The sequence below is a fragment of the Balaenoptera physalus genome (genome assembly GCF_965194825.1).
Source record: "Balaenoptera physalus genome assembly, chromosome: 2".
In the NCBI taxonomy this organism is placed as follows: Eukaryota; Metazoa; Chordata; class Mammalia; order Artiodactyla; family Balaenopteridae; genus Balaenoptera; species Balaenoptera physalus.
Window position 1 is genome coordinate 2638877 of NC_138883.1, and position 16621 is coordinate 2655497.

At 62.5% G+C, this 16621-nt stretch overlaps 1 protein-coding gene across 5 annotated transcripts; it reads right to left on the minus strand.

Moving 5' to 3' along the window:
* Positions 1–457: 457 nt before the first annotated feature.
* On the minus strand, positions 458–14919 carry EXOC3L4 (exocyst complex component 3 like 4). Of its 5 annotated transcripts, none has more exons than XM_082451008.1 (13): positions 14893–14919; positions 14444–14516; positions 8828–9249; positions 7284–7935; positions 6201–6312; positions 5868–5990; positions 5421–5521; positions 5138–5218; positions 3896–4010; positions 3207–3326; positions 2971–3123; positions 2174–2295; positions 458–956 (listed from the first exon to the last, which is right to left on the minus strand). In XM_082451008.1, the coding sequence occupies exons 3-13, from the start codon at positions 9231–9233 to the stop codon at positions 764–766; spliced, it is 2178 nt and encodes a 725-aa protein (XP_082307134.1). In that variant the 5' UTR covers positions 9234–9249; positions 14444–14516; positions 14893–14919; the 3' UTR covers positions 458–763. The 5 variants fall into 5 exon arrangements, with proteins under 5 accessions (XP_082307134.1, XP_082307132.1, XP_082307131.1 ...); XM_082451006.1 differs by lacking the exons at positions 14444–14516; positions 14893–14919 and adding exons at positions 13435–13624; positions 14158–14205; XM_082451005.1 differs by lacking the exons at positions 14444–14516; positions 14893–14919 and adding an exon at positions 13435–14149.
* Between the last annotated feature and the right edge of the window lie 1702 nt (positions 14920–16621).

Here is a 16621-nt window from a genome sequence, read left to right on the forward strand (position 1 = left end):
TGCAGCGCCACGTCCGGAGCCGAGACCTGCAGGGTCAACCCCTCATACACACACTCCAGGTTGACACTTGCCCTGCAGCAGCCCCCAACTCTCACTGCTGGGAAGTCCCTCTCACAACTAACCCAAATACCTCAAGCTGCAGAACAAGGCTTGGCCTTTTCTTGTCTCCCAGGGCCCAGGCCTGCTTAGAGAGGGACAGAGCAGCGCCCACCCCGCTGGGCAAAGCTCACTAGGCACACGGCACCGGGGACCCGGGGTCAAAGCCTGTCTTGCTCTGCAGCCACAGGGGTGGGCCTTCCCAGTTCTAGACCTGCCTCAGTCTCCCCATTGGTACAGTGAGCAGGAAACAGCCATCACGAACGGAGTCACCACGGAACCTCTGGCTGGACCCTGGGTGTGCGGGAACCCAGACCTCCTGCCTGAAGTCAACTTGGCCTGCCCCTCCTTAGGGAGACACCATTTTAATTCATGTTTATTTTAAAAATAAATACTCTGTTCTTCACTTTCAGACTGGGGTGGTGCTGGACAGTTAGGCAGGGACGTCCTCCTGGGTGGGCAGTACTGATGGGAACTTCTGACACTCCCGAACCCTCCCCCGCAAATGCCTGAAATGCCTCTCTCATGGCTGTTCCTTCTGGTCACCAGACATGCATGGCTGAGGATGGAAATTCCATGGCCATGGGCTCCTGACTCGGGGCTCGGTGCCTGGGGGAAGGTGGCCAGCCCTCCACCTGGGGTCGGCCCCCTCTCAGGCCCAGGGGCGCTAGATGCAGGTGATTAGCACATCCATGGAGGGGGGCACCTCGATCTCCTCGAAGAGCACGTGGCCCCCAGCAGCGCCAGGGCCCCTTGCCTTGGCCGCGGCCCTCAGCAGGTCCTGGGCATGCGTCAGGAGGTGCTGGTTCCGATGGCGGCCCAGTCGGCGCAGCGCTAGAATGGCCAGCACGTGGTCCCGCCTGCAGAGACACGCGGACCCTCACTGCAGACCCAGCAGCTTCAATGACACCCCAGACCCCGAGGTGAGGAGAACCCCGGGGGCTTGGGCTGGAAGTACGAGTGCACCCAGCATTCCGGGAGCCTGGTCTCAGAGAGACTGAGAGTGGGCCAGGAGGAGCAGTGCTCCTGGAAGAGGTGGCTGGGCCTTGAAGGGTGTGAAGCCACGCGGAGCCGGGAGGGCAGGCCTCTGTGGCCTCCGCAGCGGTTCAAGAAACCGAGTGGATTGAAGGATGCAGCAATGCGGCCACACCGGGGCGGGGCCGGGGGGAGCTCAGGGCCTCCCGCTTCTAGCCCCGTGCAGGCAGGGAGCCAAGCCAGGCAGCAAGCAGAGAGGCAGCATGGGGGTGGGCGGCCTGCGCCCGGTGGCGTCAGGAGCTCCCCCTCCCCTCCCCAGCACCCCAAGAAGCTCGAAGCACCGCCCCACAAGCTAGGGAGGGCAGGCCAGCCCAGGGCAGGCAAACTGGGAGGGGCCAGAAGGGGAACCTCGGGCGCTTGGAGGGGAGGGGTGGCCACTGCGGGCTGGGGGCCGGGAATTCTCCCCGGGGGGGCGGGGCGCAGGGCAAGGCGGTGGGTCCAGGAAGGAGCTAGGCTGGGGGTTTTCTGCAGTCTCCCCACCCTGGAATCTCCAAGGCCATGGAGATATTCGGGCTGGGATTTCCATGGGTACCATGACTCACCACCCCCCCTCCCAACACACACCCGGGGATCAAAGCCTCCTTTCTACTGGCCAGGTCTGGGGCTTCCGGAAAGGTCCTTCTCCCAGGGGTAGGGGCCGCGGCCTCCCCTCAGCCTCCCGCGGGAGGGACGTGTCCCCACCGTCAGACGCGGGAGGGGCTCCCACTCCCTTCAGACTCCAGGGGTGGGGACGTGTCTCCCCATCTCACCACAGGACTGAATGAGGATGGCGAGAATAGACCACGAGGTAAGGGCAGCCCCGATCCCACGAGGCCTCCCCACAGCCTAAAGGCCGGGGTCCCGCAGCTCCTGCACCTGCACCTGCGCGCTCAGGCCGGCGCTAGTCCGAGCCCCGCCCGGGAGGCGCCCCTCCCCCGAACCAGCTCGCGCCGCCCTCAGGCTCCTCGCCCGCCCACCTGCAGCCGCAGGGACACTTCTGAAGGCACGAGTCCCCTGACCCCAGGGCCCCGCGGCGCCCGTCAGAATCTAGTGGGGAACGGACCTGATGTCGGGGTAGCTCCCGATGAGTGTCTCCAGGTGCCGCCGGATGTCGTCTTTGTAAGTCTCGCCCAGTATGTCCGCCACGCACGGGATAGCTCGGCCCAACCAAGTGGCCTCAGAGCCCTACGGACACAGGGAGACGCGTGCGGGGCGGGCCACTGCCCCCCCCGGAACCCCCTTGCCGCCCCTGCCTGCAGCCCCTCCATTAGAGCCCCGTAGAGCCCTCCTGAAGCCACCACCGCGGTCCCACTGGGTTGCCTCCTGCATCGCGGAAGGGGACGCGGGCCTCGGCACCGTGGACTCAGTCGCAGCTCAATAGTCATCTTCCCTCCCCCGCGATAGAGCCCGGAGGTGTCTTCCAGAATCTGCTCAGATGGGTAAACCGAGGCCCCGCGGGCAAGTCCTGCCTGGAGTCGTACAGCGGGTGGGGGACCCGCAGCCCAGAGAAGGGGTGTATGTGTAGGGAGGAGGTGCCTGAGCTCGAACTGCTCGGGGTCAGGGGCGCAGGAGAGGTCTTCCATAGTCCCCGCCCATCAGACGGGGCTGCGACCCTCATCCCTTCCCTACACACCCCACAAACTGCATGCAAATGAATGCAAACGTATGCAAAGTGTCGTCCCCACCGGGCCCCGCTCCAGCTGGGGGGCGAGTGCGCAGAATCACTTCCGCCAAAGCCGGCCCCGCGGGGGCTCTTACAGGGGCGGGCGGAAATGAGAATGGGGGGCGCTAGTGGAGGGTCCCCACGCTGGAGGCCCCCCGAGGAGGCCAACACTCCGGGCAGCCAGACAATGCTCCTACCAAGTCCTGGAAGGTGTTGCCAATGGCCTGGGCGTCCAGGCCCATCTTCTGGGAGCCACTCACGCGCTCCACACCCCGGAACCGCTCGCGTGGCCTCAGCGCCTGCGCCAGGTACTCGCGGACGACGTATCGGTGCACCTCCTGCAGAGTCTCCTGGGCGGCCCAAGCGGAGATCTGGGTCAGGGTCAACGGTAGGGGCCCTGGGCATGCCCCCACCACAGCTCGCCCCCCCATACCTGCGCCCGGGGCCGGACCACGTGCTCGAGGTGGCCGGCGAACGCCACCACCTTGTCCAGGAGGGGCTGCAGCACGTCCTGTGTCAGCCAGGCCTTGGTGCACAGGACCTTGAAGAGCGGCTGGGGGCAGAGGGGGTCAGGAGTCTTCTAGCCAGGTGTCCTCCCCATCCACTAGACCCTCCCCTGGGAGCCCCGTGCATGGCTCCTGACAGGGGTGTTTCAGGCCAAGGGACAATCTGTCAACAGGAGGAAATTCGGGGGAGCTATCTGACCCTCTTCTCTACGGTACCTTGGTGACATCCCCTCTCCTGCCACAAATTATGTCACTAGGCCTTTCCCAGGGGCTGCCTCCTCCAGGCCCGGAGCCCCAGTGGGCAGAGGTGGAGTTTGAGTTTGAGCCTCTAGCCAGGCCTTGCTTGGGGAGTCCTGGGGGGGCCTTGAGGGGCCGGATGAGGAGCAGCTCCTTGGACACACCCTGTCTGAGACGTGGCGACTGAAGAAGGTAGTTGTTTCCCAACTGTTCCTGCTCAGCTGGGAACTTGTCTGGGTCCCCTGCCCGCCCCCCGACACACCACCCCAGCACTGCCCCCACGGTACATGAATGCTGTGACTTGGGCTCCCAGGCTCCAGGACACAGGGGGCACCCGCTGGGCATGGAAAGTGGGGAGAGAAGGGCCCATCCCCCTCACCTGCACATCACCCTGCAAGCCCTGGAGCAGCCGCTTCTGAAAGGCGCAGGTGGCAGCCACCAGGGGCTTCTCCAGCTCTTCAAGGCTTCCTGGGAACCTGGCCAGAAGATGAGTTCTGGGGAGGGGCCAGGACAGGGGACAAAGTGAGCAAGGCGGAGCAAGCTGTGGTCAAGGCCTGGCATACAGCCATGAAGGCTGGTGCCACACCAACTTTGTTCACTTAGACTCTAATGTGAAGGGCAGCCCCCTTGGGGCTGCACAGTGTAGTAGCCCTGGGAGCAGAGTCAAGTGAGGGGACAGCACTATGCCCCAGACCATAGAGGGGCAGGGCAGTGGAGTGGTGGTGGTCCCACTGCATGGCAGAGCTCCCCTGTGGCAGCGCTGAGCCAAACCTCCATCCCTCTTGGTGACAGAACAGTGCAACGCAGCCATTCCTGACACAGGGGGCCCTCCTTTGAGCCTCATAACTGCCTCTCCAAATATTATAATGTCCCCATTTCACTGTTGAGTAAACCGAGGGCCAGGCTCTGCCCGGTCCCCAGCCCAGGGACACAGAAAGGCAGGCTAAATTTCCATCAGAGGCTTGGCCAGAGGCTGACTAGCAAGGAACAGAGAATGTTCCCTGGGACTGAACCCCAGGGTCCCCCGTGCCCAGGACCAGTATGGCACAGATTAGGGACAAGAGAGTGTTATAGAAGCAGTGCCTCCGCGTGGTCAGGCTTTGGGTTCACACAGACCTGGTTCACGTCCTAGATCCAGCACGTACTGTCTGTGTGACCGTGGACAAGTGGCATTTCCTTTCTGAGCCTCCACATTCCCATCTGTATATGGGGACCCCACCCTTGCGCTGCAGCAGCTGATGCATCTTAAGTGGGGGGACACTAACGCTTGGCACAGAAGGGGGACAGCCAGTGGCAGCTCACGGGGGGCCTCTGCCTTCTGGGGGTAGATAAACCCAGGCCCCAGCACGAGCAAGGCCCTGGGGGGAGTGTCAGGGAGGGCTTCCTGGCCTCTGCTCAGCCTTGGAACTCCCCGCATCCCTTCCAGGGCCTCAGCTCTGCGGGGCCGAGAGAGGACCCCACAGCGGGAACGGAGGCGGAGAGGGGGGCTATCCCTGGAGGCCTCCTGGGAAGGCCGCCTCAGGCGGCCGCGGTAGCCTTCAGGGTCCCGGTTCCCTGAGCTTGCGCGCCCCCTGCCGGCCGTGCTCGGCACCGCCCCTGCGGAGGGGCGAGAGAAACCCACCTGAACTCCTCGCAGGCATTGATGTTGGCGCACAGGTTAGGCTCGCTCACCGCCCCCGACTCCAGAAAAGCCTTTTCAAACCTGGGGGAGAGGTACGCAGAGGTCTTGGAGACTCTTTCTGGCTTCTATGACCTCGTGTCCGCCCTCCCATGGGCCTTATGATGAGGCTTGTCCAGGGGCATCTCGGACTCTGAGCAAACAGGATGGGCCCTCCCCAGGGACGACCACCGTCCACACCCTGGCCACTCCACCCACCACACCCCGGCCCAAGATGCGCCCCTACCTGGGCAGGAAGAGGCCAAGGGCCCGCGCACAGATCTGCAAGGTGGTGGCCTCCAGCTCCGCGGAGATGGCGCCGGCTGCCTTCACGTGCTCTGCCACGAGCTGAGAGCGACGCCACGCGTTGAAGGCGCTTCTGAGCCCTCAATCCCGATGCCCCCAGTCCCCCACCTCGTGGCCCAGGGATGTCTCCAGCCTGCCCTGCTCTTCCAGCAGCCCCAACCTCGAGGTCAGCCCTCCCAACTCCCCACACCCACGGGGCCACCTGCTAAGCTGGGAGCTATGGCCTGGTGCTCCCAGCTTGGCCAGGTGACCCGAGGGCCTCTGATCCGGCCCCACATGGGGCCTCAAGCTCCCGTCTAACGGAGAGAGGTGGTTATGACTGTATTTTACAGCTCTGGGTGTCTGTACCGCCTGAGGCCCAAACACATGTCCCTCCTTCTGGGCGCACCATGTGTACGTCGATGGACAGCGGCGTATGGTAGTGGCCCTGCAGCACGTCGGGGGCCTCGGCAGCCGCCCAGCGACTCTGTTCTAGCTGCAGGATGCCATCGAAGCAGCTCACGATCTTGGTCTGTGCGGGGTAAGGAAGGGGCCGCGGTGAGACCCTCCCAGGAAGGAGGTCCCCTACCTCCCGAGCCCCGTCGCGCGCCCTTGGAGACAAGGGCCACCCTGCTGGTGCACAGGCCCACGCCTGAGGGCACGGAGCCTCCCTGCAGCGGGGCGGGCGGCCACACTCAACCTGGACCCCGCCCCCTCCGGCCTGGCCCCTCGCCGCCCTTACCTCCAGGAAGCTGGTGTAGTCACTCTCGAGTCGGGCCCACACATCGGGTGCCAGGAGCGGGGGCAGTGGCTCCGAGGGCAGAGCCAGGTCCTGGGAGCCCAGGAAGTCAGGACTGGAAGGCAGGGTGGAGCCCGAAGGTCTGAGCGGAACTCTGATGGGGCAGCGGCTGCCCCTACTCCCCTCTGGACAGGCTCAAAGCCTAACGCCATCACCGTGAGGGCCCCGCATCTGGGCTGTTCACAGACTCAGCCCCGCACCACGCCCTCCATGTTTCCATGCCAGACATCCCTCCCCGCAGCTTCTGACTGCAGGATTTCCTGGCACCCTAAGCAATCAGCTGTGCGTGCACAGAATAGATAAAGATGGCCGTCCAGATGGACCTTGACCAGGTTGCCTCGGGTGTGACCTCTACCCTCACGGTCAGGGTACACCCAAGACTGAACTCTAAACGCCCCCAGGACCATGCAGCTCAGGGACCAGCCACTATCCTGTCCACACTAGGGAGGCCCAGACAGGGGCAGGTACTTGTCTGAGGCCACAGGGCATATTAAGGAGCCCAGAACTTTGGCGCCCTCCTCCAGCTTGCCTGTCTGCCCGTGGGGCTGGGGAGCGCTCAGCGGGAGAGGTGATCCACCCCATCACGTCCTGCAGAGCCCTGAACCCAGGTGTCCATCCAATGAGAGAGTGGGGCTGAGAGCCAACTCATGCCAAGCGCTGTGAGCCCACGGTTGTGTCCTGCCTGGAGGGGTGCCCTTTGCTAATTCACTCAGAGGCACCCTGTGCACTAGCTTGTGCCTAACTGGGCCCCCTGCCTCATAAGCAACCCCCGCCCCCCACCCGGATGCTTTCCAGCTTCAGGAACCGGCAGATGGATGGCCCCTCTCCCCTCTCGGGAGAGCACCATGGTCTAGAACGGGGAGAATGTCAAAGGCTCCCGGATCGGACGCCCAATCGCCAGCACTCTCCGGGGAGGAAAAGGAGAAGAAAGGTGCCCTGTGCTCTTTAGAGCAGGTTCCTGAAGGCCTCTCGTGTGGGCAGTTCCAGCCCTCCTTGCCCCTCACGGCGTCCTGGCTGGGGCCTCACCTGCCGTAGACATTGGAGGCCCAGTCCAGCAGGACGTAGAGCTGCTCGCAGCCACGGGCGTCGTGCGCCAGCTCCTGGAGGCGCTGGGCCACCGCGCCGTGGAAGGCGCGCAGGTAGGCCTCCCACGCGGGATAGCCGGCGGCCGCGTAAGCCGGGTGCACCTCCAGCTGCACCTTCTGCAGGTCGCGGCGAACCAAGCCTCCGAGCTCGGCCAGAAGCTGGGCCAAGCCGGCGGCACCCTCGACTGCCCCCGGGGCCTCGCCCGCGCTCGCCTGCTGCACGCGCTCCTGCGCGCTCCGCCGCACCGCGTCCTCCCAGCGCTGGCGCCAGTGGCGCGGCGTGCGCAGAAAGTCGCCGTCTGCAGGGGGCTCTGGGTGGGCCTCCTCTTCCGCGCGCACCACGCGGGCCAGCTCCGCGAGCACGGCCGCGTCCACGCCGTCAGGGCCCAGGGTCTCGAGCACGATGGCGCCGATCTCCGCAGCCAGCCCGTCGTAGTGCAGGCACACGTCCATGGCGCGCCGCGCAAAGCCCGTGGGGTCCTGCTCGAAGGTGCGCGAGGCTTTTTCGGCCACTAGCCGAGTCTCGAGGTCCCGCAGCTGCTCGAAGGCCGCCAGCAGTTTCCGCTCCGTGATGAGGTCGGCCACAGATTTGTCTTTTGCGAGGTCAGGTGAGAAGAGGGGCAATGAGGGGGACGCCCCAGCTAGGCCTGTCGGCCCCAATCCCACACATCCGGAGCCGGACTGCGGCGCCCCAGAGCTGCATCTGAAGGCCTGCTCCAGGAGCGACAGCCCCAGGTGCCCTATGTCCTTTGGAATCACCTTTGAAGAGGCAGAACCCCAGGTCCCAAGCTTGGCTCAAAACAGCAATTGGGATCAGTCCCTGCCTTCCCTGCTGTCAGCCCCTACCTTCCCCTTCGCCCCGCTCCCATTCCCACTCCCAGCTCTACAGAACTGGACCTGGTGGCTTCAAGTACAGTCCTGACTGCAGGTCCAGTGGGGTCAGAGCTCAGGCTGGGCATGCCCAGGCTCCTGCCCCAGGGTCCAGCTTCAGCACTTCTTGCTGTTCCCTGCTCTGGGCCAACCTCCAGCCCCTAGGAGCACTCTGCCTTCACCTGCATCCCCCCTTCAGGGCCCTACTCCAATGTGTCCTCTCCTGGGCAGCCCCCTGACCTCCCCTCTGCCCCACGGCTCACAGGCACCCTCTGTGACCCTGTGATCTGAGAGGGCCAGTGCCTTCTCCACCACTCTGGTTTGGCCAGGAGCCAGGCTGTGGAAGCCTGTGGAGTTCTGGGGTCCTGCAGATCTGGGTTCACATCCCATTTTTCCACTTCCCAGCTGTGAGACTTGGGGGAAGTCACTTAAGCTCTCTGAGCCTCACTTTTCTCAGCTGCCCTCGTTGGAATGTTGGAAGAATTTAACGTGAAATTGTGCAGGGGCAGGGGTTTGGGGTAGCTGGGGAGGAGAGCCTGTCAGGAAGCCTGGGCCCCACTACCCCCCTCTCTGGCCTCAGTTTCCTCCCCTGCTTAGTGCTGAGGAAGCCCTCACCTTCTAGTTCCGCAGGCCCCGCCCCAGTGGACGACTGCCGGCGGACACCGTCCATGGCCTTTGAGGGCACCTCCCGGCTGTGGGCCACCCCTGGCCCAGTGGTAGCCTGGGTCTGGTCAGCAGCCGGGCCATCGTCCAGAGCATGCCGTAAAGACCGGAAAAAGAAGCGGGAGCTGCGCCTGAGCAGGCCTGGGTCCTCCTGGGGGGCGCAGCCCAAGGCCCGCTGGCTTGCCTTTGAGAAGGCCCGCCGAAAGGTGCCCAGGCCAGGCCTCAAGCCCTCACGATGGGCGCTGGACGCATCCTCGCTGCTTGCCCTCCGAGTGCCCTGAGCTGGGATCTGGGGTGCCACAGGCTCCCTGGGGCTGTGCAGCTCCGGCCCGGAGGCCACTGTCTGAGGCGACGGCATCTTGGCAGCAGCAGAGCTGGGGGCGAAAAGGAGGCTCAGGAAGCCCTGCGGGGTGCCCAGCCCCCAGGAGCAGACACAGAAACCCATGAGAGCCCTGTGGGGTGTGCTGGGGCCCAGTGGCTTAGTCAGGGAAGCTTTCCCCAGGAGGTGACCCCAGGGCTGTCAAAAAGGAAATGTCACCAGGCAGCTCCCATGGCCAGAGCCGTCTTTGTGCCAGGCTGCAGCTACTTCTGCAGATACAGACAGCTGCCTCTATCAGGAAACCTTCCCTGACACCATTTTCCAGGAAGGTCTCCCCCAGGTACCCACCTCAGCGGCTTTGCCAGGCCAGACCCTCCCATCGGAGCTGGAGAGGGCACTGAACGCGCGGGTTCTGGGACACAGCCCGACCCACAGCCCACAGTCCCGGGGGCTGGGCCCAGAAACCACATCCAGGACTTCCTGGACCTTAGGTCCTGAGGCTAAAATGCCCACCCCCTCCACAAGGCACGCACCGCCCCCCCGACCCCGCCATCCTTAAGCTCACCCCCATTCAGCCATCAGGCCTAACTGCTTCTGCACAAAGCGGAGCTCAGGGACCCCCCTGGGAGGCCATGCCTTTTCCCTGGGTGTCTCAGAACTGGAGGGAGGTGGGGTCAGGCGGGAGGGGGCTGGCCCAGGCCACCAGGGGCTTATCGGGGCCTTGCAGCCTGCAGGGAAGGCTGTGGGAGGGGCCATGCTTCTATATTTAACCAGGGGCGGGAGGTTCCCAAGCTGTTTCTCACCCATTGCACCTCTTCCCCACCACCCAGACAGGTATGCTCTGGCCCCTCCCCGACAGAGGGTGGGGAGGGAGTCCCCAGGGCATGGGGGTGCAGAACAGGGGCTGCCCCTGACCCACGCCGAGCTCGGGGCCCTCACCACCCAGGCTCCCCTAGGCTCCGCCCACACCCCACCCCATTTCAGCCCAGCCTGGCTGTGTTTGACTTTCTGGCTTTAGGTTAAGCTAGGGGTGGGAGAAAGGAGAGAAACTTCTCGGCTCGCTGGAACCTCTCACCCACCCCATTGTGTTAAGAGGGGTTGGAGATGGGAGGGGGCCAGCAAGGTCTCACTTTAGCCTTGAAGAAACTGGGGCCCAAAGAAGGGCAGGACTGCTGAAGTCACTGACCAACCAGAGGCTGAGACCCCCCATTCCCAGATCACCCCCCACCATGGGGACAAAGGCCAGGCTGGAGTCAGCACCTGACTCTTGGGTGATAGTGGGCAGGAACGGCTTCTCCCCAGGCCTCAGTTTGACACCAGGATGGGCAGGACCCAGACCCCTACCCACCCCCTCATACCCTCCAGCGAGATGTCTGTGCAGGGGTCAGACATACAGGGGGTCCGCTGAGGCCTACCTTCCTCTCCCAGAGGCCGCTGAGCTGCTGGAAGGAGGCCCCACTGAGGGAGGGGCAGGCTCAGGTGATTGATGGGGGCCTTATCAGCCCCACCCTGGCCACAGGTCGTTGTCCTCCCCTGGTGCCAGGACTCGGGGACCCTGCCCACAGACCAGCCCAAACACGGCAGGGAGCATTGTCACAGGAGCCGGCCATCCCCTGCCCCCACTACCCCCGCACCCCACCCCTGGTGTCCCCCAGTGCCCAGCAGGGGCAGGTGTGGTGATGAAGAAAGCCATTCCAGCTGTGCCCAGCCTGCCGTGCTCCGGGCTCTGTCTCCAGGGAGTGTGGGGGAAGGACAAGCTGGCCTGCCTTGCTTGGGAAGAGCTCACACTTAGTAAGCACGCACTGCATGCTGAGCCCAATGCCCGGCACACGTCAGATCCCCATGACAACAAAGTGGCAGGGTGTCGTTCACCACATTTCATACATGAGGAAACAGGCTCAGAGAGGGACAGGGTCTTGTCTTAAGCCACACAGCTCCCGGGTGGGGAGCCTGGGCCAGCCCAGGTCTGTCTAGGACCCTGGGAGCAGAGGCTGGACTCCTGTGTCCCCCAGCATCAGCAAGCCCTGCTGCCTGAGGAACCCTTTCTCCTGGCAGAGGTTCCGAAGGGGGGGTCAGCTCCAGGTGCCCGGAGCGGGGTCGGGCTTGAAGTTCTCCCAGGAAGCCTAGAGGCAAATTCTGGGGGAGGAGGGGCAGCTGGCGGCTGGGTCTCATGGGAGGTGACAGAGGCAGAGACTTGGAGCCCACCTACCCTGCTCTACCACCCTCGTCCCAAATCGGAGCGGCACTGAAGGCCCATCGAGGCCCCCAGCTGGTCCCTCTGCCCCCTGCTCCCTGAATCCCACTTCTGCAGCTTCCCAAGTCATTCTTGACCTTCACAAGGCACAAGTCAACCCGGTCACTCTCCTGCTTTAAACCCTTCCGTGGCTCTCCGCAGCCCTCAGGCCAAGCCTGAGCCCCACAGCCTGGCATTCGAAGCCCCTCATCCTGGACCGAACTTTCTCCAGCCTGACTTCTGGGCCTTCTTGACCTGCACCCATCCAGCCTCACCAGCCGCCTCGTGCCTGTCCAGCCTCCCACCTTCTGCCCAGGCTGCTCCTTCTCCCAGCCTCCCCCTCTGCTCCCCAAATCCGACCTGCTCTTCAGAACCTTGGGTGCAGGTGCCTCCACCTCCGAGGAGTCCTCGGGCTGTGCTGTACCACCTGTCTGCTCATCAGGCCCTCGGACTGTCCCTGTGGTGATGGGGCCTCCTCACTGGCCTGGGGACCTCTGTTCACCTACCCCCTCCCCGTCACCCCAGAGCCAGCCTGGAGGAGGAGTGAACCATCAATGTAAGGGTCACCCCCTGCCTGGGCTGTCCTGGTCAGGCATCACGCTGGTGTCTTCTGGGCCGCAGACTCCTTGCTGACTCTACCTTGGCCCCTGCCCCGTGCCTGCCTCCCCACCCATGGGGCCTCTCTCTGGCTCTCTTTCTCTCTGTCCCATTGCCCTGAGTGTTCAGAGGCCCTGGCCCCTGTGCCTGGGACTTGGTGCTGGATGAGCTTCAAGGCCGAGGAGGCCCAGGCCCAGCCCGAGCCCCGGGCCCCATGTTCTCCAGGTCAGGCCAAGGCACCCACTGCAGGGCCAGTGGCAGGAGCAGGAATGCCACCCGGAAGACATGGTCACTGGAAGCTCCCATCTGGGGCCACCCTGTGACCAAGAAGTCAAGTCTGGGCTTCCCCCACCACTTGCTATCCCCAGCCCCAGCTTCCACCCCCTTTTCCTAGGCCTGCCCTCCTATAGCATCTCCTCCCAGGTATCCCTCAGCGCCCTTCCCACTCCCAACCTCTCCACCTCCCCTGGGCCTGGACCACCACCCCATCCTTCAAAGCTCCAAAGTAGCCACCTCGGGCAGAGGACTGTGTCTCCCTCATACCTCCCACCTGCCACCCCCCATCACCTGATCACAGGTCCTAACTGTACCCCTTCCTAGACCCCTTGGAACCCAACTCGTCAGAGCAATTGGGGGTCTTGCCAAAACATAAACCTCCCTTAAGGGCTTCCCTGGTGGCGCAGTGGTTGAGAGTCTGCCTGCCAATGCAGGGGACACGGGTTCGAGCCCTGGTCTGGGAAGATCCCACATGCCGCGGAGCGACTGGGCCCGTGAGCCACAATTACTGAGCCTGCGCGTCTGGAGCTTGTGCTCCGCAACAAGAGAGGCCGTGATAGTAAGAGGCCCGCGCACCGCGATGAAGAGTGGCCCCCACTTGCCACAATTAGAGAAAGCCCTCGCACAGAAACGAAGACCCAACAGAGCCATAAATAAATAAATAAAACTAAATTAAATTAAATTTAAAAAATTAAAAAAAAAAAAAACCTCCCTTAAAACCCTTCCTTGCAAGGTAAGATTCTTCTCCTGAAATAAGGAGGAAGACAAGCATGTGTTCTCACACTATTCAACATTTGCCTAGAAGAACTAGCGAAGGCAATAAGGCAAGAAAAATGAATAAGAAGTATAAATATTGGGAAGGACTTGATAAAAAATGGCATTATTTGTAGGTGATATGATCATCTGCTTAGAAATAGCTTTCCTATACTCCAGAAAAGCCTATTTTTAAAAGGCACTTAAAAGGCTTCCCTTTTTAATAGCAACAAAACATAACCCCTCTCCCCACCCTGGGCTGCCATCACCTTCGGGAGAAGCACAGACTCCTTAGCTGGGCATTCAAGACCCTTCCTAACTGGCCCCTCCAGTTTCACCTGCTCACTCACTCACCCACTCTGATCACGTGGGTGTACTCACCTCTCCTCCACACCTTTGTACAGACTGTTCCCTCTGCCAGCAGTGAGCTCACCCCCGCCTTCTCCAGCTGCTGACTCCTTCAAGGTTCAGCACGTGTGGCTCCTCCCCCAAGAAGCCTTCTCCGACCAGCTGAGCCCCACACCATGGTCAGCGCCTCCTGCTCTGGGCCTGGTTCCTGCCCTGGACACACCTTCTCCCATGACCGGGGGACAGTTACAGGGTTTGGGGCATCTGCCTCTCGACCAGGAGCCCCCCGGGGCAGAGAGTGGGCCTGACCCAGCCTCCAGCCAGGGCTGGTACATGGCAGGTGCCCAAGGGAAACAGATAAGCAATTTCATGGAGGTGCATCAGCCCATAGGTGTGCCACTACTTTGTGCATATGGGTTTTGCACAACTATGTGTTAACCTGAGTGTGTCTCCCGGTACCTGTGTGCCTCTGTTCCAGAATGTGTGTGCCTCAGAGTGTCTGTGAGTAGTTCTGTTCGGGAGTCCATGTAGGTCTGCATGTCTTCATGTTCATGTCTGTATGCTTTCTATCTCTGTGTGTTGTGTGTGCAAGTGTGTATCACTGTGATTTGAGCTGGCATTCTGGCCTGGGCTCCGAGCTGGGGCGCTCAGCCTGGAAGGCCACTAGCAGAACCAGAATTGTCCTCAGCCCCTTGAATCCCCGCCTACTCCCCACAGCACCCCGGTGGCCCTCCCGCTCCACCTGCACAGACATACCTGCGGGGTGAGTAGACACCGGGCCCCAAACAGAACGGGGCTGCCAGGAGAAGCCGGCCGAGCTGGGGCCTCAGAGCGGGGCCTAGGCGCTGGGGCCTCTGGAGCAGCCAGAGCGAGTGACCAACAGCTGGGACTCCCCAGCTACCGCCAAACTGGCCACGGCCCCCAGCCCCCCCCGAGCCCCACCCTCCACCACAGCCCCACCCCCAGCCCCACGCCCAGCCCCATGCTTTCACTTGTAGAAATGCTCCCACCCCCTTCCCACTCCAGAGGCAATCACTCCAACCTTTGACTCCTGGCAGCGCAGGGCTCAGGCTCAGGCCACGGGCCGTGGAGGGGAGGAACGAGGAAGCAGCACTCTGGCGGCGTGGAGGGGGTGGACGCTGCTGGGGACGGTGGGACGGCCTGTCCCTCCTGTGGTCAGCCTGAGGCCAGAGGGAGCAGGCGCCAGCTGGCTGGAAGGGGGGCACCCAGCCCACAGCGGCCAAGCCCAGAAGGACCCCCCCCTCCAGGGCAGAGTCGCCAGCGCCAGCCCTGTGCCCTGCCTGGCGCTGAGAGCCCCGAGGGCAGAAATGGGGGGGAGACAGCGACAGCAAAGGGAACATTGTAGGCCACCTGCCAGCAGCTGGAAGAAGGAGAGGGGCCCTCGAGGACAGATGGGATTACACTCAGGGACAGGAGCGATAGCAGGGGTCAGCCCATGAGGGAAGGTGAGGAGGTGGGCCCGAGCCTCACCGGCCAGGAGCACAGGTCCCACTCCTCCAAGGTGGCTCCAGCTGAAGACATTTTGTGGGGAGGGTCACTGAGGAGAGGCTGGCCCGACACCTTCCTGGGGGGATTCCGCTGCTGGCGTCCTAGGGAAAAAAACTTAGGGAAAATCCAAGGAGGACAGATCCAGGCCTGTTCACTCGGGCTGGAGCCACAGCGGCGTGGGGCAGAGCAGGGGAGGTGCTCTGGGCAGCATTCTGAAGAGAGCAGAAACAAGCCCCTGAGCTGTCCCAGGGCTGCCATAACGCAGTACCATGGGCTGGGGGGCTTAAACAGCAGACATTTATTTTCTCACAGTTCTGGAGGCTGCAAGGTCCCAGATCAAGGTGTTGACAGGGCCGATTTCTCCTGAGGCTTCTCTCCGTGGCTTGTGGATGGCCATCTTCTCCCTGTGTCTTCACATGGTCATCCCTCTGCGGGTCTGTGTCCTAATCTCCCCTTCTTATAAGGCCATGTTGGATTAGGACCCACCAAAATAGGCTCATTTTAACTTAGTCACTCTTTACAAAGACCCATCTCCAAATGCAGTCACATTCTGAGGTACTGGGAGTTAAGACTTCAACATAAGAATTTTTTGAGGACAAAATCCAGCCCATAACAGATTGCAAGGCACCTGAGATGCTGCAGTACCTTGCTGACATCTGCAGATGGACCAAGTTGTACCTGGGGATGCCAGCACCTCCTCCAGGAAGCCCTCTAGTTTTCTCTTGAGTCATTAGCTCCCAGAGCCCTGGGTTCCCCTCTGTGAAGTGGGGCCATAAGAGTCCCAGCTCAAGCCTATGAGGCACCCAGCTGGTTGGGTGGGCCTTTCCCCCCCACTCAGGCCGGCCTGCCCTCTGGCCTCCTGTCCCATGTGTCTCCAGCAGTCAGAGACTAAGAGATGAGAGGGGCAAGCACAACTCAAGAGAAAGAAGGGGGGGTCCTCGAGGTGATCACCCAGGGCTCTTCGGTGGAAGTCCTGGGACCCCATGGGGTAGCTGGTCTCCACCCATATTGCACTGGGACACCAACTCAGAAAGGCATAGGAACCTGCTCACGGCCACACAGCTGGCAAGAAAGAGGCTAGGCTTCCAGCCTAGATCTCTGCCTCTGAGGACTGGGTCTTCCCATGGGGCAGGGCCCTGGTAGACACTGGGGGCTCCTTGGTCTGCCCCTCCTGTTCTCCAGGTCACGGGGCACATCTGAGTGCTGGGACCTCCCAGTGTAGGTCACCTCCACTCAAAAGACAGGTCCCTAGAAAGTTGGTGGTGCCCAGGCCTAGGGGGTTGCCCCCAGACCTCTTCCCAACTCCTGGCTGCATCCCACCCCTGCCCAAACCTGTGCCCACTTTTCAGCATGAGGCTGTGATGTTTCTTTTATTCTACTTCCATGTTGTTTTCCCCCAACTTTCTCAGTAAAATCCCTTTGAAAAAGTCCCAGCCTTGTCTCAGAGGAGCCTTGGGCGCAGGGCCGGTCTGGTCTGGGTCAGGAGAAGGCCGAGCAGAGGGGGCAGTTGGGAAGGGGCGGCACAGCTGGGGGCCCCAAGAAGAGAACAATTCCTCTGCCCTATGTTGGGCTGCACAGCCCTGGGAGAGGCATTTCTGACTCAGCCTCAGGTTATTCCTCCATAAAATGGGGTTGTTGTTGGGATCCAGTGGGCTCACCTCGTCAGAGGACCTGGCACCCAGGGCAGGAAGGGAGGGAGAAGGACCACACC

Excerpts from the sequence above, each read along its gene's own strand:
- EXOC3L4 (XM_082451004.1), bottom strand. The coding sequence starts at position 9,320 with ATGGGTTTCTGTGTCTGCTCCTGGGGGCTGGGCACCCCGCAGGGCTTC. Across the intron at positions 7,936-8,827 it reads GGGGCCTGCGGAACTAGAAG|ACAAATCTGTGGCCGACCTC; the intron begins GTGAGGGCTTCC and ends ACCTCGCAAAAG. Across the intron at positions 3,124-3,206 it reads TGGTCCGGCCCCGGGCGCAG|GAGACTCTGCAGGAGGTGCA; the intron begins GTATGGGGGGGC and ends TGGGCCGCCCAG.